General features: G+C 34.5%; 1 protein-coding gene across 2 annotated transcripts in view; it reads left to right on the forward strand.

Moving 5' to 3' along the window:
• The first annotated feature begins 12,402 nt into the window (after nt 1–12,402).
• Nucleotides 12,403–27,930, forward strand: part of DNAJC12 (DnaJ heat shock protein family (Hsp40) member C12) — a 31,357-nt gene continuing 15,829 nt past the window's right edge. For both annotated transcript variants that reach the window (XM_015592192.2, XM_006915588.3), the window contains exons 1-2: nt 12,403–12,619; nt 19,299–19,377. In XM_015592192.2, the coding sequence (XP_015447678.1) occupies nt 12,542–12,619; nt 19,299–19,377 (157 nt within the window). In that variant the 5' untranslated portion in view covers nt 12,403–12,541. The remainder of the gene's footprint in view (nt 12,620–19,298; nt 19,378–27,930) is intronic.

The raw sequence follows: 27,930 nt of genomic DNA on the forward strand, positions 1-27,930 counted from the left end.
GAGCAGACTAATACAGAAACTAAGGCTCAAAGAAGACAAACATTGAAATTACACAGAGAACCTTCCTGTGTAATTTTACCTTCCTGTGGCAAGGTTGATATTTTCAGTGCTGTGTTTCCTAGCCTACTGTTTTACTCACCTGTACTGACTCTTCAGGTATAGTAATCAAGGAGACTATTTGCTAAGTGTAGTCTCATCATCACAATTCTAAGGTCCTTGCCTTCTCTAAAATGCTATGTTGTTGGAAAAATATGATGGAAACAACATAAATGTCCATCAACTGACAACTGAATTAAAAAATATATAACCGCACCGTTGAGTATTATTTGGCCATAAAAAGGAATGGAGTGTCAATACATGCTACGACATGGATGAATCTTAAAACATTATGCTAAGTGAAAGAAGCCAGTCAAAAGAAAACACATATATGATTTCATTTATATGCAATGTCCAGAAAAGGCAAATCTATAGAGACAGAAAGTAGATTAGTGATTTCTTAAGACTGAGGGAAATGGAGGGATAGGGGAGTGATATCAAAAGAATATAGGCGTCTTTTTGAGACGATGCAGATGTTCTAAAATTGTGGTGATGGTTGCACATCTGTGCAACTGTGGTGATATTTGTAAATATACTAAAAACCATTCAATTGTGTACTTTAAGTGGGTGAATTATATATCAATGAAGTTATTTTTAAATGTGAAAAGATGTTCAGCTTCATTCATAATTAGAGAAATGAAAATCAAAACAACAGTGAGCAACTGTTTTTCACCCATCAGACTGGCAAACATATTCAGGTCTATAATATCATGGGCAAGAGTGTGGGGAAGTTGGTGCTCTTGTACATTGTTGGTGAGAATATAAATTGAGGCAACCTTCTTGGAGTGAAGTTTGATAAGATCTTCCTTGATTCAATGTACATACACCTTTGATTTACTCATTCTACTTCCAGGAATTTATTCTACCATACATTCATTGAGCATGAAAACAATTTTTACATTAATTATAATAACAAAAATTAAAACAACCAAAAAGTCCATTGGTAGAGAATTGAGTAAAATAAATCATAAATGTATACAAATTACAAATACCATGCAGCTGTTAAAAGAATGAAGGTGCAGAACAGTATATAAACAAGCTACTATTTCATGCAAATTGGAAAGAAAATAATAAGTATATGTATGTATGTATTTGCATAAACAAGGATGCACAGTAAACTAATACAATATAAGGTTATCTGGTTGAGAGAACAAGATAGATGATAGATAGAAGTGGATGTGAGACTTTTTACTGAATACCTCTTTATACTGTTTTATTTTTGAGACATGTGAATACTAACTTAAAAAATAGTTAAATTAAAAAAAATAAGAACATAACTGAAATAAAATTAAAATGTCTACAAAAAGTAAAATACAACTTGTACAAGACACATTAAGTGAAAAAATAAGTTGCAGAATAATGTGTACAAAAAAAAGAATAGTATGTACAGCACTCTTTCATTTATTTATTTGATTAACAAACACTTTTGAGTCTCTAATTTAGGTTCTAGATACTAGAGATATGGAAGTTAACCAGGCAGCCAAGTCTCTTGTTATCATGGAGATTATATTTTAGTAGTGAGTAGGTAGGTAAGTGCACAGATGAACAAGGTAATTTCAAACATGGTGAGGGAGAGTGATTTAGATTGGAAAATAGTTGTTTGATGGGTGTCACAAAAGGCCTCTCTGAGGAAGTGACATCTAAGCTGACACCTGAATGAGGAGGACTTGGGAGAAGAGTGGTCTAGGAAGATAACTAGTGAATGCAAAGGTCCTGAGACCAGAATGAGATGGCAAGTGTGAAGATCTGGACTATGGTCTATACAGCATGCAGAAGGTGGTAGGAGATGAAGTCGGAGTGGCAGTCATGGGACAAATTATGGGTTTAAATGAAAGAACAATATATACTTTATATATAGATTGAAAATATCTGGAAGGACACAAAATTATTGTTATCAAGTGGCTATTTTGTGGGCTGGAATTAGGGATGACAGTCAATAGGACTCTTTAGTTTCCTATTTTCCAGTAGGATTTAGACTTTTAAAAGTATTTAAAAATGCATAAAATAAGAAATATGCTTCAAAAACTTTTTTTTTTAATGTACGGAATGTGGAATAGTAATCTGGGAAAGAATACTGTACCTAGAAGTTCCATGATTCCTTTGGTTCTAGTCCCTCTAGTGGTGATCATGAGGTAGTACTGGTGACTGAGTCCAAGCACAAGCATCCTAGTGTTAAAATATCTTTAATGGAACTCTGAAACACTTAGAAGTTTGAATTCTTGAAATTCTGTAATTCTTGGCAAATGGTGGGTGGTAAATACCCCCAAATTGCTACAGTGATTGTTACAGTCACTTACTGTATATCATGAAGCAGGGCTAGCAAAGTCTTTAGATTTTAAAATTAAAACATGAGAAAACTCTCCAGTTTGATTGTCTTGAAAGTATATAACTTAAATATTCAGGCCCTGGTCTGACCACTTCTTCTAAGCTTTTGCTCAGTCCTATACTATCCTGTCTTCTCTCCACCTGGACAAGCTATGTCTTCCTACCCTTTTGGTCAGCTCACCCCTTGTACATAACTTCCCCAACGACTCACTTTGCCCTTCCTAAACTCATTTCTTAGCCCTTCCTTACCAAGCTAAAAACAGCTGATATTGAGGATGCTGTCACTGGGTACCAGATACCATGTTGATTCATGTCACCTTGTTCAATCCTCAAATCAACCCTTTGAGGCTCTTGTCATCCCCTTTGGAGAAGGGCAACCTGAGGTCTAGGGCCATAAAATAGATCATGTAAATGGTAGCTTGGAATTGTCTGACTCAATACCACATGCATTTAACTAGTAATCTGTACTTGAATATATTACTTTTGCATTTGGATAGATATTGAGTATATACTTCAATCGGTGTAGATCATGGGTCATAAACTAAGATGTGTATAAGCACCAGGATGTGAGTGCAGAGAACTTGAGATAATGGTCTTTATTTGTCAAAGGACTATGTCCTCTTGTTTTTTTTGAAATATGGGGCAGTCTTGTTCTGACCAGATAATTTGATGTAGCATTGTTATGCATTTTCTTCAGGATGGGCTTTGGAGTCACATATAGCAAGGTTCGAATCCTAATTTTACCACTGGCACATAGTAGGAGCTCAATAATGGTAGTTATACTTCCAGTTGTTACTACTGCTTTTTAAATTCATAATCTTTTTTAGAGCAGTTTTTGGTTCACAGCAAAATTGAGCATAAAATACATAGTTCCCATATACCCCCAGCCCTCACATGCACAACACTGCCCACTATTGACATCCTCAACACTACCATTAGCGGATTACTAGCATTTGTCACATTTGATTAAAACTTCAAAGCAATGTTTCAACAGCCTCTAAAGAATCATTTACAAATTCTATTCTGTGTATGATTTAACTGAAAAGCGCTTCTAAAACACATCCTGTTCTTGTCTCAGAATGCTGTTTTGCTCTGGTAGTCAAGGAGGGATTTTATTCGGCTTTTTTACAAATGGAAGGACTGAAACACAAGAGGCTAAGGTCTTGGCAGATTGTTGTCTTTTCACCAGATCTTAAGCTGGAACAGCGCAGTAGATTCTGAGGAATGGACGTTGAGGCTTAGAAGTCAGAATCCAGGACTTTTTATCAGAGCGTACATATGGTGTCCAGGACCCCTGCCTGAGCCGGGAGTGGGAGCCTGTGTTGTGAGAAATCTGAACAAATGGTTGCAGGCAGTTTCTGGAACTTGGGCCTAGCTCTCCGGAAGCTAGGGTTCCAAAGAAACGCAGGGAAGAGGTGAAGGTTTTGTTTTGCAAGAGAGAAATATGGCAAGAGACTGGAAAGAAAAGCAGGCGCAGGTCACAACTCAGCATGACTCTAGGGGGTGGGCCGCCTAATTTCTGTCTTCGCTCGGAGCTTCTAGGGTTTGCAGTCTCTCCTACGTTCCAGCGTTTCTCTTTTACGTTCGAGCTGAGTTTTACTTGTTTCTTTCTCCCCTATTAAAGATAAAACAATAACATAATAATACAAAAGGACACTTTGCAGGCCGGAAGTAACGGGAACGTCTCCCGTAGCCGCGTTCACGCGGTTTCCGGATGTCTCCTGGGAGCTGTAGTCCTGGCCCGGGCGGACTCTTCCGGTTGGGAGTGGACTGAGCGGTATTTCTGGTCTGGTTAGTCCTGAGATTGGGCGTTTGACGTGCCGCTCTCGAAGTACAAAGAGCTTTAACTCTGTTAAAAATTTCACTTGATTTCTACTCTGTTTCGTACATTTTTAAAGGATTTTTTCCAGCGGGCATATGTAAATAAAGCAAATGACATTTGCTCTTTTAAAATACTAAAAACTGTAAAGAAGAAAACAAAAGAGGTGGGAAGACCGCATTGATTCATACAAACAGTTCTCAAAGGTATAAGCTGAAACTAAAAGCCTTTTGTCTATACCTGCCCAGCTCCTGCCTTTGAAAAGAAAACACTTTTTAAAGGAAAAATATGTAGGCGTAAATGTACACTTTCTTGAAAAGTACACTAGAGAGAATGCTATACTTTTCCTCAACCTTTTTCTTTTTTTAAATTTATTTTTTATTAAGTTTATTGGGGTAACATTGGTTAATACAATTATATAATTTTCAAGTGTACATTAATCTATACATGCTATTGTGTGTTTACCACCCAAATTCCAGTTTCCTTCAGCTACCATACACTTGATCCCCTTTACCCACTTCACCCTCCTCCTAACCTCCCCACCCCATATTTGACCCCTCTCCCCCTTAATCATCTACCTACCCCCTCCTCACCCACTCCCTACGCTCTGGTAACCACTAGTCTATAGTCCCTGTCCATGAGTCTTTGACCTGTTCATTTGTTGCTTTTAGGTTTATAGCCCACATATAAGTGATAGCATGTGATTTTCACCTTTTTTCGTCTGGCTTATTTCGCTTAGCATTATCTTGAGGTCCATCCATGTTGTTGCAAATGGCAGTATTGCATCTCTTCTTATGGCTGAGTAATATTCCATTGTATATATGTAGCACAGCTTCTTTAGCCAATCGTAGGACACTTCCATTGCTTCCATGTCCTGGCCACTGTGAATAATGCTGCTATGAACATCAGTGTGCAAACCCATATCTTTTTGGATATGGGTTTTCAAGTCTTTGGGGTAAATACCCAGTAGAGGGATTGCTGGATCATGTGCTAGATCAATTCTTAGTTTTTTGAGGAACCTCCATATTATTTTCCATAGTGTCTGTACCAATTTGCAGTCCCACCAGCCGTGTATGAGGGTTCCTTTTTCTCTGTATCCTCTCCAACATTTGTTATTACTTGTCCTGTTGATTACAGTTTTTTAAACAGGTGTGAGATGGTATCTTATTGTGGTTTTGATTTGCATTTCCCTAATAGCTAGTGATGTTGATCATCTTTTCAAATATTTGTTGGCCATTTGTATGTCCTCTAGGGAGAAGTGTATGTTCAGGTCCTCTGCCCATTTTTTAATTGGATCATTTGTTTTTTTGTTGTTATTGAGTTGTATGAGTTCTTTGTATATTTTGGATATTAGGCCCTTATCGGAGGCGTTGCTTGCAAATATATTTTCCCATTTGGATGGTTGTCTCTTTACCTTGTTGACAATTTCTTTTGCTGAGCAGGATCTTTTTTCTTTTGATAATCCATTTCAGAGATTTTTTCATACTTGCACAAAAAAGAGCTATCTTACTCTTTTTAATGGCTATGTAGTAGTTCATTACACAAATACCATAATTTATCCATCCACTGCTCTTCTCCACTCCATTGAGGGACATTTTCGTTGTTTCCAATTTTTTTCTGTTATAAAGAATATTGCAGCAATTGCGTTGATGTACATCCACAGGTTAAAGTCAGACAAAATGGCCCAGGCAATGTGATACTTTATAAAAGTTGATAAACTACCAAATTGCCAAATTGTACCAATTCACACTCTTATCCAACAATGTATGAAAGTGCTTACTTTGTCACTTCTGCTCTAGCAGTGGATATTATAAGACTTTAGAAATTTTGCTTCTCTAATAGGTGAACAAGTTATCTTCCTTTGATCAGCAGCTTCATAATTATGAGTGAGGTTGTGCTCCTAGTGATATATTTATTGGCCATTAGTATTTCTGAAAGTAGTCATATTCTTGGCTCAGTTTTCTTTTGTGTTGTTAATTTTTTTCTTACTGATCTATCTATACTTTTTGTAAATTTGGGAGGTTAGCCTTTTGTCTCATGGAATCGTGAAATTTTTTTACTTGTACCTTACTTAACTTATGATTTTGCTTTTGTATTTTTTGACTACACAAATATGCTAAATTCTTATGTAGTCATGTTTATTAATTTTGTAATGGCTTCTGGGTTATTTGATTATCCATAATTTATTTTGGTATAAGGAGGAATGGCTCTAGCTTTATCATTTATCATTTTTTCAAAATGTTAGCCAGTGGTCCCAACATAATTTTTGTTACCTTTATAATTAAGGAGGAAAATAACAGTGAATATTAAAAATACACCCTACCATGAGATTCTCCAGAAATTTCAAAGGTTAGTTTAGGGGAAAAGAATAGAAATAAATAAGTGGCATTCCAACTTTTCTCAAGCCATTCACTCATCTTGTTTTACTGCTTTTTCTGAACAATACCCAAAAGATTGCTAATATTTATTAAAATAAGTAATGAAAACTTTTCTAATCAATATGCCACTTAAAAAGAGAAAAAAATTATGAAAATGATTTTAAAACCTAAGAATTACTGAAGTATAATTCCCAAATTTCCCAAAATTATCCTTTAGAAAAAAAAGTAGATGCCTTAAACTTGTACCCTCACAAAGTTTCTCATATAGTGGAAGATTAGCACTATTCCTAAATTAATACTTTTTTTAATAATATAAGATTTTAAATATGTATATTTGGGTAAATTTAAAAAGTGAATATTATAAGGGGTTATTTTTTCAGTTTATATGCAACTAAATAATAAAAGTTAAGTATTGTATATAGGTATTTTATTATAGTGTAATACATACATTATATTTATATGTAATATATATGACCCCAATTATTTTTTTAAATTGTCTCATTAGTGAAATTTAGAATTAGCTTTTATTCAGGCCTGTTTTTGCCATCTTGCTATTGTATGATCAAAGCTTCAGTGTAGATACAGTAGTGCAAAACTTTGTACTTAGAAGTTCTGAAATACAAACATTATTTAGAAAAAGGGTAAAAAATACAAGAAGAAATAGCTAAAATGTTTCACAGTATTTGCCACGTTTTTCTTATAAACCTTGGAATACTATGTCTTTATAAAAAACAAACCCAAAACTCATGAGAATGTATAACACTGATATAAATAAAAATTAATTTGAAAAAGGAATGTAAAATTTGTGTTAGTGTTGATAATAAGAAAAACATGAAGACTGTCTGGTTGGGCATTTCTTTCAAAATTCTCTTTTTTTTCTAATTATAAAATGGAAATATAAGTATTTCATCAAGGGCCTGATCAAACTAAACTTTTTTATTTCAGGGATGTACTCTCATAATTGAGCCAGTGAGCATTATTATTAAAAAACAACAAAAACTCAGAGGCTTAAAACGAGCTGAGAAGGAGCTTTTTACTGAATTCTGACAGTGAAAATAGATGAAGAGATATCAAAATGAGGAAAATAACCAGTAATGGTGTACAAACCTGTAACATTACAATATAAAGGATACCATCAACTGGGTGCCTATTGAAATACTTTAAGGATCAGAAGTATATTTGGCATATCCTAGAATACCAGTGTTGAAATATATATATAGTTTGTGTGTGTACAGTAAATCCTATAGTATTTTCAGGCAAGCTCAAATGCAATGTTTTCAAACTGCCTCCTTATTTCATTCTGTTATATGAGCTCTTTCTTTTTAATTTTTATCCTTGCCCTAAAGGGTATTGTGAGTTGAGGGGCAAGAAGGAAGGAGGAGGAAACATTCAGAATCAAGGTGTCAGAAACATAGACCACAGTTTGGTAAATAATATAATATACTATGATACGGGTGTAGTCTCTTCTCTAGAATTGCCTGATCTTAAGGTTATTGAGGAAAAGTATGAAAACCTTTAGTTGATTTTATTTTGTCACATACATTATACTTACATGGAATAATAATTTTGATAAAATTCAATTGTAAAATGTAAAGGGAGCAAAAGATGTTATCATAGAATTCTTTAAAAGAAAAAAGAGCAAAAACTACAGGTACTTGGGCCAACTAATATCCAATAAGCTTTCAGTAAATCCCTACTGATTTACATACGTTCATTTTCTTTTCTAAAAAATGTGCCAACACGAATGAAAGAACCTAAGAACAAGAATATTCAGTGTAGTATTGTTTGTAATCACTGAAGATTGGAAATGTTCGTTAAAAGGACTCATATATATTTTATATATATATGATATACAAATATCTCCCACTTTTCGAAAATTTGTCTTAACGACACTTCACTCTTACGACAGTTTTTGCTAACCGAAATAAATCCAAAGAGGGTTTTCGCTTTTATGATAAAAGGTGAAAAGCAAAAACAGCATTTAGTGTTAGTTTTGAAGGAAGCCAATATAGAGACAGCACATACCCTAAGCAGTGAGAATGGGATTGCTTTTACTATAACTTCATGTTATTTTAGGTTTTATATGTTATTTGTTATGATTTGGTAGGTTATTTTGAGGGGTTGGGAACACCCCCAGTTTTTTCCATATAAATTAATGATAATTGCTTCTTCGTGAAATGTCATAGGAACGCTCTACTTTTGGATAGCAGGGAAAACCTGTACAGATATATATGTGTGTGTGTAAACGCACAGACTGAATCTGCAAACATAAGACACTGTTACCAGTGGTTTCCTCTAGGGAAGATAGTTGGTGGCTGGAAGACCAAGAGTGGATGGTCACTTACCTTTCATGCCTGCCCTTTTGTACCTTTAAAATTTTTTACTGTGTGTATGCATCGTCTGTTCAAAAAAGATAAAATAAAATAAACAAAACTTAAAATAAAAGTAGGCCTAACTCTCACATTGATGGTTTAACCGTATTTGTCACTGTTTTCCAGCTTTTCTTTCCTCCAAAAGCACACAGCCACCAGATTAATCTTAAAGCTCCATTTTTAACATGTTACAGACTCAAGAAGCTACAGTCGATCCCTGAGGTCTTCGCTCTTCTTTAGTTAGCCTTTTCCTGATCGGCCAGGCTCTCCCTCCACGTGCTGGCCCAGGTCCCATCTTCAATACTAAGTTGAAAGGCTTTTCTCTTCAACACACTTGATATAAGGTTGTTTTTCTCATGTTTGCCTGAACTTGCTATGGACATTTTCATCTCTATGACAGCTTATGCATTTTACCCCTTCCACCTTCCATTTTGTGAAAGCTTCTATGAATTCCTGTTAGATTTTCCCTCAAAACCACACAATTTAGCATTCGATTATGTAATGTGCTAATGTTTCATACGAATTAATCTTATATTCTCAACCAAATTAATTTGTTTATATGGAAGGTGTGGTGATTAAAGCATATTCCTATTCAAGGAATAAGGGGCAGAGTTTGGCTTTGTTCCATTGTACCATGATTTCTATAAGCAAGGGGTCATTCAGAAGAAGATACAACAACTGGACCTACCAATGAGACTGGACAGGGGCCGAGACACTTGTGAGAGGAGGAGCTTTGTGATGGCAGGATTCATTTCACTTAGTCAGTAAATTATGTGAAGTTTGACATTTTGTAGTTTTTATTACAAGAATAATGTAATAATTCTTTTTTTTATTACAAGAATAATGTATGTTCTTCTTAGCAAATGTAGATGAGTAAAAGGAATAAAATATAAATTACCTGTGACCTCATTATCTAGTGACAACTGGTCTATTTTGGTCTATTTTGGTATATATATATATGTATATTTTATAAATATGCATACAATGTATGTATATGTACAATGTATATTCATAAAACTGGGATCATACCATACCGACTTTTAAAATTTAAATTTTATATTTTTTACTGTTTAAATTGAGATAAATTTGATATAACTTAGACTCAGTAACGTGCATAGTCTCAGTGCTCAGTGAATTTTTACATAATACGTACCGTTTTTTTAACTTTTCCCAGGTGTTAAATATGTTTCTACATCATTTTAAATGACTACATGGTATACTACTGTATGCAGACCATTATTTATGTGATTGTTGGACTTTTAACTTCTCTAAAAATTTTTTATTATTATAACCATGTTTTTGGTGAAGATAGCTATCATTATTGCTATATCTTTCTACACATTCTTGATTATAATCTTTGGATAAGTTCCTAGGTATGGGATTGCTTAGACAAAGATCATGTAAAATTCTGACTTCTGATATGCAGATTTCCATTTCAGAAAGGATATTACCAATTTCTTCTGTAGCCAGTAGATGTTGAGTTAAAGTTTTACTAACTTTAAAACGCAGAATGTGAGAACATCGTGGTTCAGGAAAAAGAGACTTCGAGTTGTATTTAATAAAACATGAGCAAGTGCTTACAAAACTTCATTTCATAGTCATCTTTTCTAGTTCTTCAAAACAACATTAAAGCATTTTCCTTACTGTTCTCATGATGGAGAGTAACAGAACAATATTTTTTTTTTGGTAAGGGTTGTCTGGTGTTTGAGAGACTTCACATCACTTTTCATTTTAATTGTGGTAAGATATATATCACATAAAGTTTACCATGTTAACTATTTTAAGTGTACAGTTCAGTGGCATTAAGTACATTTGCATTGTTGTGCAACCATCACCACAGAATTTTTTTCATTTTCCCAAATTGAAACTGCATACCCATTAAACAATAATTTTCCATTCGTCCCTCCTCTGCTGTCCCTAGAAACTTCCATTTTTCTTTCTGTCTCTAAATTTGACTCCCCTAGGTATCTCATATAAGTAGAACCATACAGAATTTGACCTTTTGCGTGTCTTCAAGGTTCATCCATGTTGTAGCCTGTGTCAGAATTTCCTTCCTTCTTAAGGTTGAATAATCTTCCATTGTATGTATAAACCACATTTTGTATCTATTCCTCTGTCAGTGGATGCTTGGATTGCTTCTACCTTTTGGCTATTGTGAGTAATGATGCTGCGAACATGCGTGTACAAATACCTGTTCAAGTCCCTGCTTTCAGTTCCTTTGGGTATATACCCAGAAATGGAATTGCTGCATCATATAGTAATTCTATGTTTAATTTTTTGAGAAATAATTATCCTGTTTCACATAGCCGGAACTTCACATCATTTTAAGGCCATTTGTCAGTTATTCTGGTCAGGATTTTGTGATACCCAAGTAGGCCTCCAAATATCTCAAGGGATGTGAAATTTCTAAAACAAAATTAATTTCTTTATTTAAAAATTTCATACAGAACTTTTAGCAAGAGAGGATATATAATGAAGGAGTAATAAAAATGGTGCTTTAATACTTTATTCTCTTCAGAAATAAACCTTAAAAAAGATGTCTATAGATGGGCTCAATGAAAATGTATTTTTTTCCAAGGTAATAATTTATGGGGGGCATTTAAAGGGTTAAGTCTGTTGTATAAGGTGTTGTATAACTGACCACTCACCTTCTCTAAATCTTAGACCTGACCTGAATTTCCTTGGGCCACAGTGAGCTGAAACACAGACTCACTCTCAGCAACCCCTCTAGGTCAGATACACTCCTGAATCTGGAGAGAGCCAGTCCAGGAGAATGGCATGCTGAATTCACCCCTATCATCAGACAGTTATCCTTCTCACTATCCTATTTTGTTTCCTTTATAACACAAATCACTATTTTAAAATGATCTTGTTTGCATATTTCTCGTCTGCCTCCCTCCATCAGAAAGTAAGCTCCTTAAGAACTGAGATTTGTTTACCACACCTTTTCCTATAGTTGTGCTGGGCACAAAATAGGTCCTCAATAAATATTTGTCGAATGAATAAATTATCAAATGAATGAATATTTGCTCTTAGTTTATTTCTTCTACTCAAACTATTTAAAAAAATTCTGAAATATTCTAGACACTTAGAAAAACGCCCACTGCTTATATCTAACAAATCCTAAAATTTCAATATATTGGTCCACATTTTCTTCTATCATTTGAAAAAAAAGGAAAAAGATATATATATATATATATGAAATGGAGAGATAGCTAACTTTGGGAGTATGTAAAAACGGACAGTCTTTGCTCACCTGTGAGATGAATGATTCATCTCCGTCACTTACCTAAACTCAAACTACAAGTCCCAGGCAGCACTGCAACAGTTAGGTACATGGCTCTTCTTTTCTCTTCTGTAAACGGCCAATGAAAGGTAGAGTTTACAAAGGTCTATGATGACATCTGTGTTTTGACTGGCCAGCCTTAAATCCAGTTAACGCTGTTTTGAATGTGCTGCTGTAAACCAGATTTAAAAGGGCTTTCCCTGTTAATTTGCAGCTCATTGTGCCTCTTGTTTCAGGGGGAAGAAGAGCTGATTTAGTGATCTAAATGGACGCAATACTGAATTACAGATTGGAGGATACGGAAGATTACTACATGTTACTGGGATGTGATGAACTGGCTTCGGTAAGATAGTAGATAATGCTGTTTTTTCATAACGGTATTTCAAGTTTTATTTAAGGTTTTAACTTTACACTTTTAGTCACATTGCCTAAAAACCTTAATCTTGTACTATTTTAAAGCACTTTTGGTTCAGAGAAAGTAAAGGTTTTAAATGTGTGTTGAGTCTTTACTTGAATAGTGTCCTTTTGCAATTTTATGGACGCTACTGATTGAATACGTGTATTCTGGCACATGACCATAGACTGTATTTCAAGTATACTTAAAATACATATTTGAAATTTTGTTGTAATTGCTGTTGGCTGTGTTTCAGTAGTATACGTAAGCTATATCTTTACTATGGTAATTTACACTCTAATTGAGATGAAATGTAATTTTCTAGTAATTAGTCATTTTTAAATGTTTTATTAAAATATGTGCTTTTATGTTTATATAAACGAAGAAACATCCTTTATGTTAATATTTCAAATTATGTGAGAGAAATTACTTCTTAAAAGGGTGGCTTCTGACATAAAGCATGTGAAAGGTCTGTAGTGTTCACTTGATTTAAAATGGAATAATGTTTTTAAAGGTCCCCATAGACAATTGTAAGGGTTGTAAAGTTTCTAGATTATGAAAAACTTACTTAGAGTTCTACCTCCCAAAGGTAACACTATTAATGTTTGGTATATTAATCTCCAGTCTTTTTCCTATACCTGTTTTTCGAAGACATGTTTGAGAGGATATTATATATTTGTGGATTCTTGCTTTTTACCTACTAACATTATAACAAGAATTTTTTTATGTGATTAAACACTCTTAATACATATTTTAATGATTACATCATATTTCATTTTATTGTTTCACTACAATTGATTATTCTCTTGTTAAATATTTCATTTATTTACCAGTTTTTCAATATTTTAAATACTGTTGAGATGACTATGAAGTATATTTCAATTATATTATTAAATATATTCATATTATTTTATATTTTATAAATGTATATTTAAAATATCTATTTTATTACTAAAATATAGCTATTTATATTAAAATTTTTTAAAGCAAAATATTTTTTCTATTTATCTTTTTTTTACATGGCTGGAATTTAGCAATAAAATGTACTTTGGAGAATAGAATGTGATTTTGGACACAAAGGATTAAAATCTCTATCTTCATCACTTTGAGGAAGTTAATTCAGGTACCTTGTAGTTAAAAACACACACAGACACACACAGACACACACACACACACACACACACACACACACACACACACACCAGGTTATAATGCTCTTTTAGGTACATAGTTGTCCTGTAAGATAATATGTTACTTTTGTTTACTTTGGTGGTGATTTTGCTTATAACAATGGAGAAAACTTATTACCATTTTTACTATAAGTGTTGTTCATACTTTAGATTATACTATTGCCAAAAATTTTTGAAGGAACTATTTAAAATCAAAGGAACATAATTTAACTTGATAAACTTCATAATTTGAATTAAAAAATATTATCATGCTAAGTTATAAAGTAAGCATTATATTCCCATATTAAATCTGACTGTTCAGTCATTCTCTCATAGTTCTGTTATTGTCTTTTCAGCCTACAAAAGAGAAGGATTAATTTTGAGTAGACTTTAAAAAAAATGATCCCATTGTTTATTTATAATGTTTATAACAGTTTCATTTCATGTTTACCAGATACAGTCATACTTCTCCGTATGTACTGTGGCATATATTAAAAGAAGAATAAAAGCATTATCTTGACATTCCTCCTCTGGATGTATTTTGCTGATTCTGTTACTGGCACAGCACATGTAGATAACTGTTTACGAAAAATGAAATGACCTGTCACAATTTTGTTAATTCTCTTTATATGTATCCTTCCTGTTTAAAAATATTTTATTCCATTTTTGAGTATTTAGTGTGACATTTCTTTACTTGATTTGTATTGAATGGATTTCCTTCACTTCAAATGTTCTTTGATTTGATGCTCTAAAAAATTGAATAGAAATGTTCATATTCCAAAACCATTTGGCAGTTATAACTTCAAAGCAACCTGATATCTTGATCCCGCTTGTAACAATTGAGTTGAGACACACGTATCATTCTTTTGCTTTAGTATATAGTTCTTAAAATTTTGAAGGTTATGTTAGAAATTAATTAAATGACACATATAAACTAAAGGAGGATTTTCATGCTGTTGAGTAGAAAACAATATACCTCCTCATTTCAGAAACATTTACTGAAGCTTGATTCCAAGTCAATCAGCTCTTTCTCCCTATATTAGATTTTACATGAAAGACACATGCTATAACGTTTTCTAAAGTCCTTACTGATGCAGACATCATACACTGGTGGTATAAGGCATCCTCTCTGGTGTGGATCTTACTTGATTTTTAAATATTCAGTCACCATTTCAATAGTAATGATAAGAGGACTTTCTGATTTCAAGATTTCATGGACTCGACTATTGACCCTAAACTTGATAAAGGAAAACCCTTTTTTTCCCCCCCGCTGGTTCTTTTTCTTATTGACTTCAAACCACCTGGGTTTAAATCTTACCATTTGCTAGCTGTATGACCTTGGGAAAATTACTTAGCTTCCCTATGCCTTGGTTGCTCAAGTGCAGAAACTTGAGAGTGAGAGAGAGAGTACCTCCTTCAATCTAGGTGTCCGGCTTGTCTCACCCTGGTGCTGGCCCTGACATAGTAAATATTTTAGACTTTGCAGGACTTACAGTCTCTGTCACAACTACTCAGCTATTACATTGCTGGAAAGTAGTCATAGAAATATGTAAATGAATGACCATCACTGTCTTCCTATAAAACTTTATTTAAATAAAACAGGTGGTGGGGCCAGATTTAGCCTGTGGGCCAGAGTTAGTCGACACTTTATTTAAAGTATAGGTCTCATTCTAATTTCATCAATTTTCCTATGAATGTCCTTTTTCTCTTCCAAGATCTAAGCTGGGATCCTTTTTTAACACTTAGTTATCCTGTTTCCTTGGTTACCTCCAAAATGACAATTTCTTATACCTTCTTTGTCTTTCTTGACCTGGACACTTTGAAGAGAAATGTTCAGTTATTCTGTAGAATGTCCTTTAATTTTGGTTTGTCTGATGTTTTCTCATGATTAGACTGAAGCTGTATGTTTTTGGAAAGAACACTGCAGAAGTAGTGTAGTACCTTTCTCAGCATCAGGGGTACATGATGTTGATGATATATCTTATTGACCTTGATCACTTGGTTAAGGGGAGTCTGTCAGTTTTTTTCTGCCAGGTTTTTCCACAATAGGGTTAATTATGTCCCCTTTTGTAATTAACAAGTATCTTGGTGAAGATTCTTTGAGACTCTAGGGTTTCTCCTTAAAATTACACCCACTGATTTTAGCATCCTTTGGTGGGTCTTGCCTGTTACAGTTACTACTGTGTGTTTGCCTGATGGTGACTTTCTATTTTCCTCATTCATTTTACCTTTATTACTTGGAATTTTCTGTAAAGAAAAGCTATCTTTTCTTTCATATTTATTTATTTATTCAACTATTTTTGTTACTATGGATTAATAGATCATATATTTTATGGATTATAACCCAATACTACCATTATATATTTTGTGGCTCAAATTGTTTCTTTAGCTCATGTTTTAATTAATTATCATTTGATTAGATCGATGTAGGATGATCTCTCATGGAATTTATTTCAGGGATATTATTAATATCTGGAGGTTTGTATGAAAAATCCAGTTTCAAACTAAGTGAATTGAAATAATGGATACTTATTAACCCATTTATTAAAATGAGTTTTCTCTTTTCTGCAGCATATTCTGCAGTATGTAAATTTTCTTCACTAGAATCAGTTCATTCTTTTAATGAATAAATCACAATTTTCAGAAAGCTCTGATTATACTACAGTCATGTTATTTGAAGAACATCTGTCAGTCTATAATCAAGTATTTATTTAACATTTGGCATTGGGCCAGTACTAGAAGTGATGGGGGTGGGGGCGGGAACAAAACAAAACAAAAAAATGAGACATGGCGCAAGTGTTTAAAGAACTTAGCATCTAGGTGAGGAACCAAAGCTAATACACAGAAAACAATCTGAGAACAAATAAATACTGTGCTATGTGGTACTGTCTATAAGTGCAACAGGAATTAAAGAAAGAATATCTGAGAAAACTTCAGAGAATAGATGGGGCTTGAAATGATCTCACTTGATCAAAAGTTAGATGTATGGAGAAAGAGACAGAAGGCATTTGTGTGGCCAGGGAAAACTGGACAAGATCCATCCAAGTGGGGATCAGATTAGTCTCTATTACACACTGTAGTATTTCTTGGCACAGATCAAAATATTGTGCTAATAGGATAGGAAAAGATATGTTTTTAACTTTTAAATGTAGAGTATGAAGAGAGCACAAAGAAAAATGTTAACTTAAATGCTTAACATTTAGGACTATGATGTATGCATGCCAATTATGTGTGCGTATATGTATGCTATATCTATGTGTTATGTATATAAGTACATGCACATGTGTGTATATATTTATACGTTTTTGGAGTTAGACTGCCTGAGTTCAAATCCTGATTCTCATTTACTAGCTGTTTGACCTTGGGAAGATAACTTTTCTATGTCTGACTTCCTAATTTGCGAAATTGTAATAATAACAGTACCCAACTCATAGAGTTGTGAGAATTAAATGAGACATTGTATGTAAAGTGCTTAGAATAGTGACTGGCACATAGTAAGTCTCAATAAATCTTAGCTATTATTATTATTATCATTGTTATAGATATATATGTACGGATATACATATACATGTTACATAATCCCTTTTGAGGTAAAACATGAATTTATACTGCATAAGATGCTTTGTAAGTTACCTTTTCTCATAGAAATACGTTACAAATTTTCTCAGATTATTGAAAATCTTCTGCTACAAAATGATTTTTTAATGACTGTAAAATAACTCAGCCTATAGCTGTATTACAATTAATTTTAACAGACATCCTAATACTGGACACATAGGTTTTTGTTTAAAATTCATAGCCTTCTACTCATTGAACCTTCTTATAACTAAATCCTTATCTCCTTAGACAAATTTCTAGAATTGAAATTGTTAAAGGTGTCAAAAAAATATATGTATACCAATTGCTTTCCAGAAAATTTGCATCTATATACATCCTCACCCAGTTAGAACATGAGAATATTCAGTTCTTTGTAATTTGAATAACACTGGTAGTTATCACCTCTTGGATGTTAAAATTTGTTTGATTACAAGCAAAGTTGAACGTTTTTGTTTGTTTACTGGCCAACAGGATAGGGTGTTCTCCAGATCACTGAACATTGAATAAAGAAGGCAGTGGACCTTGACATAGTGGGCCTCACCTGCCCTTGGGTTGCACTTGGTAATGGAAACATGGGGATGGGGATGCTAGGAGATAAGCAGAATGTGTTCAAGACAAATTAACCCACTTTACGAGTTAGTTTACCCAGAAACAGCCCTGTGTAGGAGGTTTGTGATAAACTTTGTGACAGTAAAGCTATGAAAAGTACTGAAAGACAAGTATGGACTATTCTTAATTTTTAAAATATGAAACTAGCAAAATACGAAAAATATAAAGAAGAAATTAACAATCACACACATTAGCAGTACTGGGAATTAACCATTTTGACATATTTGCTTCCATGTGCTAATATCAGAATGTTTCCTAATGGAATGTTTCCTAATACTAGAATGTTTCCTAGGAAATATTAAAAATTAAAAAATAAAATAACAACAATCCCCCCCCAAATTTCTACCTCTGATAGATAGTCATAATTTTATCCATTTATGTTATTAAAATCTCCCAAGATATATATGTAAATATGCATATAAATGTGTGAAAAATGCCTTGAAGGATATAACCTGTTATCTTGGGGAAAGAGGGTAAAGGGGATTTTACTTTTTATTCTGTATTGATAGAAATTGTTTTCAAAGAGAGATTGTGAGTATTCAAAAATTACTTGTTAACTAAAAATGCTTACTACTAGAATCTTTAGAATATTTAATATTTTAAAATAAAAAAGCAAGTTATTCTCAATTTTCTTTGTTATATAAACAGGCTATGGTGACTGATGGTTATAGGGAGTACTAGGAAGAGGAAACACAATTAATTACAGTTCTTAACAGGAAGTCTGTCTCTTCCTATTATTCCAAGGGAGTCTCAGTAGATGCTTAACAAGGAAAAGAATAGAATTATTAGTCTAGGTTTTTTTACACAGGCCTGTCTAATACAGCGTGACTTTGATTGTAAAAGTGAAGAATTTTTTAATGAGAATTGATTAAGGATGACATGGAACTGGTAAAAATATGTTTCTTCTGCCATGGGTCTTATGACAATATTGAGTTGAGCTGCTAAAGAAATGAATTCTGGACAGTCATCCCTGAATAATGAATGTTGGTTAAGCAAGTTAATGAATAATGAATGTTGGTTAAGCAGTAACAAGTTAAATTGTCATCACAGACCACTATTTGAATAGGAACTTTTACTGGATACTTTCTGAATTTTGTTACTGAGGAAATTGTTTCTTAGAGTAAAAAGTCAAAATCCAAATATAAGGATCAAAGTGAAAAGTTGAGTTGATCATGGCTGTTTTGGGAAGGACTGATGTCCATCTTCTTCCTTCATGCCATTTAGGTTTTTCTAAACATTGATTTCTGTTTTAGGTTGAACAAATCCTGGCAGAATTTAAGGTCAGAGCCCTAGAATGTCATCCTGACAAACATCCAGAAAACTCCAAAGCTGGTAGGTATTTAACAGCTGTTTCTCATGAAAATGGATAGCATGTAGAACTAAAAACCGTTGAATAGTAACTTAATTTTCTTTTATCTATTATGCTCAAACTTATTCTTTCATTCAATGCCAAAAAATTTTTTCACACTATTAGATGGTAGGAGAGGAAGGAAACTTGTAGTGGTCTAATAGTGGTCATTTAATATCCATTTTTCTTTCTGCTATAATGTGCTTCTTCATGGTTTGAAATTTGTCCAGTTTATGATTTATTTCACTAGTCCTGGAGTGTTAGCATGACTTAAATATGTTTGTTACCAGGTGGTTATCTTGATGAGAACTTTGCTGTGTTTTCTTCATTTTGGGGACCTGAATAAGTCCATATGTGATTCAGTATGTATGCCATTATATGATAAATGTCCATATATATTGTAATATATTCATACTTTTGTTTTTTCTTGATCATAATTTAAATTCTGTTGTAGTAAATTTAGACATAAATGCTTATGTATATCTCAGCCTGAAAAAATACAAACCAATAATCCTTCCTTAACCTGTCTCCCTCCTGCTTCTCTCCTATTTCTGTCCTTCACTTGAGAGCCAAACTTCCTGAAAAAGAAGTCCACAGTTGATGTCTTTACATCCCTTACACTCAGTTTTTGATTTATCCCAGTCTGACTTCCCCTTCACCTCTCCTGGAAACTGCTCTCATAATAGTCCTCAAGGACTTCCTGGCTGCTGAAGTTAATGGTTGCTTTTATATCTTCCCTGACCATGCCCTCCTTCTTTAAACACTTTTTTCTTTTAGCTATCAGGTTATGTACTCATGCTTTTCCTCCAGCCTCCTAATCTGCTCTGTCTCCTTGTGACTCCTTCTCTGCTGCCCTAAGGTTCTCTCCCAAACTCTCTTCTGGGCTTACTCTCCACTTTCTCTCTGGGGTCTTGTCCAGGTCTGTGGCTTCAATCATAAGCTCTCTGTTGATGGTTCCCAAATCTATCCTTAACTCAGTTCTCATTTCTCATCTTCAGACTGTAGTTTCGACTGCTTCTTGGAAATCTCTATTTGGAGACCTTTCAAAGTCAGCCTGTCAGAAAGTGGACTAACTCATTATTCTCCTCTCACCCTCTCTAAAATCTCTCTCATTTTTCTATGTTTCTCTATCTCAATGAATGGCACCATTGTCCATTCGGTTGGCCAGGCAAAAACCTTGCCTCCTTCCACTCCCTCATGTCTACATCTGGTTGATTACCAAATGCTGGTGATTTACCTTCCATATCTCTCTCCTGTAGGTCCTCTTCCCTTCATCCTCACAGCCACCACAGTAGGTTAGATACCATCATTTCATGCCTGGATCCCTACAGCACTCTTTTAATTGTTTCACACTGCAGATAGTTATCTTGCTTTTTTAATTATGGAAAAAATAAAAGATTTAATATGTACAAAAAGATATAAAGAATACTATAACAAATGCCTATGTATGTACCACCCAGCTTAAAACTTCACCAATGCAGCTGAAGCCTCTTGTGTATTCCTACCCTGAATTTATCCTCATGGTAGGTAATACCATCTTAAATTTGATAATTTTGTTTACTATATGTTTATACTATAGGTATACGTATGCTATGGACATATATATGTGATTTTTCTATAAGAAAAATATTATGATTAAGACCTATCTATAACTCCACATTGCACAAATGAAAAAACCGAAACTCTTCTTTCATTAAAAAAGTTTTCACTTATCTTATAGCTCATTATTAACTTTTTAAAAGAAATTATTGATCCCTTTGATTGGTATAAACAAAGCACTTTCCAATATATGAAGTCATTGTTTTGGTTAGATATTTACCTATTACTTTTGCTTGATTGATTTTCCCCTTTTTATTAATGCATAATTTGTTTAAAGCAACAAGTTGAGTCATAAGTGTAAACTTGATAAATTTTTGTCTATGCATAACCAGTTTAACCACCGCCCAGATAAAGGCGTAGAACATTCCTAGCGCTCCAGAAGTCCCTTTTCGTATCTTGTTCAAAGTCAGCACTCTCTCCCATTTTTGCATCTCTATGGCCATTGATTAGTTTTGCCTGGCTTTGAATTTCATGTAATCATACAATATGTACTCTTTTGTGTGTGACTCCTTTTGCTTTACATTATGTTTGTGATATTCACCTATGTTGTACGTGTAGCAAGAGTTCATTCTTTGTCATTGGTGAACCTTTAGGTACAAACCCCCTCATACTGTGCCCCTCCTTATCTCTCCATTTTCATTTTCTCTCCTCTGCCACAGTTACAACTCCATGGTTTAACCACTCAGAACTACCTTAGTTCCATAAGGTGCCCTGATTTCTACAGATCTTAATGCCTGTTGCTTCCTCTGCCTGGGACACCCTTGAGGCCTGCACGCCTCCCTGTCCTGCTTTGACTGGCTAGGTCATGCTCCTCTGTCAGGTCCCCGCTTAGCTGTCACTTCCTTCAGGAAGTCATGTGTGCCCCCGCTACCCAGAGCAGCCTGTATGTCAGGCGGCAAACTATCAGACCATCTCCTTGTTGCCTGTTTCCTTATTAGTCATACTGGAAATCAGTGAGGCAGATCTCTTGCTTATCTTGTTCACAGCAGTATGCCCCTCACCTAGCATAGCACTTACCATGGAGGACTCCTACTTTGTGCAAATGATTTCTTGAATGAGTGAATAAATGAATTTATGAACATTTCTTTAGGAGACATAGTAATTAGTTCTCTGAACTCAAGTTAATATTAAGATAGATGACCTAACAGAAAAGTATAAAAATTTGATAAACGGTTAAAAACAACTACCAGCTCCAGGTTATTCTTTAACTGAGTTATTTTTCAGTGAAGTGTGGCTTTGAGTTGTTTCTCTGTCATGGCAAACAGTTTCTCTTTGGGATACACAATGAATCACTGTGCAATCATTGCCATTTCTTGTCGCCGTAGTGATGGGAGTTTTTACATACAGGCTACCAAGCTCCTTGTTTAGAGACACCCTGAACCGTGTAAATATTGTTTAAAATGAAAAGGTACACAGACATCACTATCTTCCTTTGTCAGACCTGCAGTGATAGATGATTCAACCTTTGGGTAGAAATTGTTTTTAAATCTGTTCAAGCATCTGTTTACTCAATTTGGATTAATAAGACTTTCTGAAAATGTAAGTGGTGCTTTACACACTTGGAGAAGGATTAAGGCTACTGATAAAAAATATTTTAAGATGTTAAACAAAAGTTCACCCAGATGCTGTTTTTAAATTGACAGAAATTCTGAGTACATCGGGCAGATTTCGAAATATATTTCATTGAGGTGAAAGGCTAGCCTGTAGAGCAACAGCAGGTAGAAGAAATTATACTTATATATACTTTTTTGGTCCACTAAATGTAGTCTCAACTATTGCCATTGAAATTACTGATATGTTAGTATAATGGAGTAGTAAATATGAACAAAGGCTTGTCTGTCTGGATTGCTCCTAGCTCCCACTTGTGAGCTTTGACCTTGATCAACCTCCCTGAGCCTCAGCATTCTCATGGGTAAAATAAGTAGACTACTAGTATAGGACCAAATGTGTCTGCTGTGAAGATTAAATGAGGTGTCTCGCATGTGGGAAGAGCTCAATGAATGTTGGCAATTATGTCATTGGACTTTCTTTTCTTGTTTTGATGCAACACTCCAAGATAAAAATTTAACAAAATGGAATACTTTTCTTTTTTGTTACTTTTTTGTAAGTTACTATTAGATCTTTCTTGCTTTCATTAAAAAAAAAACAAAAAAAAAACAAAAAAATTCCTAAATCTAAGGCTACAGTTAACCCCTTCCCCCTTCTAGGTGTGAATGATAGAAACAGGACTTGTCATGCTATAGAGACTATGTCACTGAACTCAAAAGATCCTGGCTGGTGCTCAGGCCAGTCCCGTATGTACACATGACAATAACTGTTTCAGGTCAATGCCTTATTAACTTCTCTTTCATCCTGGAGAAAAAGGTCAAAGGTTCTCACAGATATTTTTGTTATTGATTTGCAGGCTTCAAAGACATTCGGATATTTGAAGAAGGGGAGATTTTGTCTCTTGCTGACATCTTTCAATGTCTCAAAATTTTCCTACTTTAAAAACTCTTTATTGCTTCTTTCCCTTAGAATAAAAATAACATACAGCAATAAATCATATTGTAAGAGAAAGTCCACTCTTATCTCTCCCTTCCAGAGAACTGCTATTAACAGTTGATGTATTTTTCTCCAGACTTTTTTTCAAAGCATGTTCTGACATTATGATTATTATGATTATTATTTTTATTTCTCAAGTAATTGTAAGTTTTCTGCATTTAAACTGTGGCTGTAATAATACAAATTCTGTTGTGAAATATGAATTTAGAAGAACCTCTGTATTTTCAAAGCAGACCACGGAGTTAAATCAGAATGTCTCTGGAAGGTTCCAGCATCATTTGTAAGCTTATAAAATGAGATCTCTCTTCTCAGAATGGTAAATATTTATCTTGTGTGATTCATTTGATTAACTGTGATGTTAAAGTACAAATATAAACCCCAACTCGTTTTTATTAAATGTGGCGAAGAGGATGGAATAAGGAAAAGGCCACCTAACAGGAAAGATAAGTTCTTTTGCTTTCTGCTTATCGACTATTGTTGAGGGATTGACCTCAGAATAATTCCCAGCAGGCTTCTTTTGTTCTGGAAACTCCGGAAAACACACCAACAGTAATGTGCAAAGAGAAAGTGACTCATAGATAAATATGTAAATCCTTACAACCCCTGCTCTGCTAGTAACTGGCATGTGCGTCTGGTGATAATGAGTTTTTTTATTCCTGTTGGAAAAAATGACATCTAATTTATACAGAGGAACATTTACACTGTCATCAGCAACAGGAAGGATTGCTCACTGGAGTGAGCTGATAAGACAAGATGCTTTTTATTTGTTTGTTTTCCTGTAGCTTTCTTTTTTAAAATAATTTTTTATTTTTCAATTACAGTTAACATACAATATTATTTTAGTTTCAGGTGTACAAAATGGTGATTCGACATTTATATAACTAGTGAAGTGATCATCCCAGTAAATCTAGTATCCATCTGACACCATACATAGTTATTACAATATTATTGATTATATTCCTTATGCTGTACTTTATATCCCCATGACTATTTTGTAACTACCAATTTGTACTTCTTATTCTCTTCTTTTTCACCCATTCTCCCTGGCGACCATCAAAATGTTCTCTATATCTATGAGTTTGTTTCTGTTTTTGTTTGTTTATTTTGTTCTTTAGATTCCACAAGTAAGTGAAATTGTATGGTATTTGTCTTTGTCTGTCTTATTCCACTCAGCAGAAAACCCTCTAGGTCATCCATGTTGTTGCAGATGGAAAGATTTCATTCTTTTTTTTATGGTAGAGTGATATTCCATTGTATATATGTACCACCTCTTCTTTATCTATTCATCCATCGATGGACACCCATGTTGCCTCTGTATCTTGGCTATTGTAAATAATGCTGCAATGAACATTAGATGCCTGCAAGAGACTCACTTCAGATCGAAAGACACATACAGACTGAAAGTAAAAGGATAGAAATAGTTATTTCATGAAAATGGAAACAAACAAAAAGCTGAGGTAACAATACTTATACCAGACAAAATAGACTTTAAAACAAAGTCTATAAAAAGAGACAAAGAAGGACCCAGTAATCTTACTTCTGGGTATTTATCTGAAGAAACTGAAAACGCTATTTTAAAGAGACATGTGTATCTGGTAGCTTTCAATAGCCTCATCTTCAGGTTCTTTCCTTTAACCCATTGATTGCTACTGCCTCCAGTGGTGATATTAAATAGTTAATTGCCTTTAGGTATCTGTGCTATCCAGCTTTGGAGCAGGTTCCTGGGGGTGCCCTCTGTGTTGGGCTGTGTCTCTGATTGCTGGCGCAATACTTGAAGTGGTGGTGTTTCGGGGGATGGAGTCTCAGGAAGAGAAGCTCTTTAGTGACTGGGGAACAGATTTATCAGTATTGACTTAACATTTGCTCTTGCACCTGTTTGAAAGGATTTTGACTATTTTTCATGAGGTATTTTAAAGCACTATCAGGGTTAAATTAATTATTTTTCCCAATGATACTATTGAAACATTCCTAATTCACAAAATGTTGTAAGGATATGTGTCATTTCTTTGGTGCTTGGAGCTCAGGGAATAGTACTATATGAATATCTTTATATTCACACTCAAAATAGGAAGCATTCATTCATTCATTCATTCAGTTAAGAAATGCTTTTTGAGCACCTGCTCCACTGCAAGGGATACAGCAGAGAACAGAAGTGATAAAGTCTCTGCCCTCATGTAGTTTGTATTCTGTAGAGGAGACAGATCATAAACAAATAACTGTATAATGTCAGGAGGTACGTACTATGAAGAAAAGTAAATAGAGCAGGGAGATAAAGGAATGGGGCTGATGGGGTGAGTAGCTATTTTATATAGCATGGTCAGAGAAGACCCCCATTGACAAGACGGTGTCTGAGCCAACATCTAAAGAAAACAACATGTGAGTGCCTGGGGTAAAAGTATTCTTAGTAGAAAGGATAGCAAGTGCCGAGGCCCTGAGGCTGAAGTGGGCTTGGGATACTCAAGGAACAGCAGGGGAACTACTATGGCTGTAGCAAAGGGAGATGGGACAAAGTAGAAGAAAATGAAGTCAGAAAAGGAAGAGAAGGGTAGAGGGCAGGCAGAGCATCTCAGACCTATTAGCCATGGTAAGAATGTTTTATTTTATTCTAAGAGAAATGAGAAGTCTTTGGAAGTCATTCTGAGCAGAGGAGTGATATTATATGACTTATTTTTTAAAAGATTACTCTGACTGCTGTGTAGAAAATAGACTGAGGCAAAGGCAGGAAGGTCTGTTGAGAAACTACTATAATAATCTAGCCAAGAGAGGATCGGGGCTTTGACCAGAGCAGTGGCAGTGAAGGTGATGACAAGAGGTCAGATCTTGGGACTGTTCTAAAGGAAGAACCACGAAGGTTTGCTAATGCATTAGAAATGACATGCAAGAGGAAGAGCAGAGTCAAGGACGACTCCAAGTGTATAGAAAACTAATGAAATATTTCCTGACTCCCCAAGCAGATACCAGTCTTGTCTCCATATTTCTATTTTTCACATTGTCTTGAAATGATTTATTTATGTGTGCTTTACCAGACTCTGAGCTTCTCAAGGGCACAACCTGGATCTTACTGATGAATGATGAAGTTTTTATTATCCCTGAAGGTGGAGGAGGAAGTGAGGATTGGCGGGTAGCATGCCTTGTAGGTAAATGGAAGGGTCAGGAGGACAGTCAAGCGGAGAACACTAGTTTGCTGGCCTGGCAGGCTTGGGTTTGAATTGTGGCTCCTTCATTTGAAGCTTTGGGATTTTGGACCAGTTACATTAACCTCCTAAAGACTTAGGTTTCGTAAAATGGGAATAATAGTAACAATAATATTCACCTCATAAGGTTGTTGTGAAAAAAAAGAAACTCTGTTCTCATTAGCAATCACTTCCCATTTCCCTTTGCCCAGTCCCTGGCAACTGCAAATCTACTTACTGTTCTCTATAGATTTGTCTATTCTGGATATTTCATATAAATAGAATCATTTAGTATGTGACCTTTTGTCACTGGCTACTTTCATTTAGCACAATGTTTTTGAGGCTTGTTCACGTTGTAGCATGTATCAGTACTTCATTTCTTTTTGTGTCTGAATGATAGTTCCATTATATGGATATACCATATTTTGTTTATCCATTTATCTGTTGATGGACATTTGTGAGTTTTGAGTTGTTTCTACTTTTTGGGTAGTATGAATAATGCTGCTATGAACATCTGTCTACAAGTTTTTGTGTGGATATATGTTTTCAGTTCTCTTGTACAGTTGTCCTTTGGTATCCATTGGGGATTGGTTCCAGGACCCCTGTGGATACCAAAAGTCCCTTGTACAAAATGCTGCAGTATTTGCATATAACCTACTTGATTATAATTATAGTAACTAATACAATGTAAATCCTATGTAAGTAGTTGTTATACTATATTGTTAGGGAATAAGGACAAGAAAAAATAGTGTACGTGTTCAATATAGATGAGCATCAAAGGCTTGACTACACAGTACACATCAGCAACAATTAACATTTTTTTTCCAAATATTTTTGTTCAACGATTGTTGAATACATGGATGCTGAACCTGCAGAAAAAGAGAACTGACTGTACTTATGGTTGGAATTCTTGGATCATATGGTAACTCTACATTTAACATTTTGAGGAACTGCCAAACTGTTTTTCAAAGCAGCTACACTGTTTGACAATCCTACCTGCTATGTATAAGTCTTCCAATTTCTCCACATCCTCACCAACATTTGTATTTATCTATCTTTTTACTTTAGCCATTCTAGTGAGTGTGAAGTGGTATCTCACTGTGATTTTGATTTGTATTTCTTCGATGATTAATGATGTTAAACATCTTCTCATGTGTTTATTTGCCATTTATATATCTTTGGAGAAATATCTATTTAAATCTTTTGCCAATTTTTAAATTA

This window comes from Pteropus alecto, unplaced genomic scaffold, assembly GCF_000325575.1.
Source record: "Pteropus alecto unplaced genomic scaffold, ASM32557v1 scaffold155, whole genome shotgun sequence".
Taxonomy (NCBI): domain Eukaryota; kingdom Metazoa; phylum Chordata; class Mammalia; order Chiroptera; family Pteropodidae; genus Pteropus; species Pteropus alecto.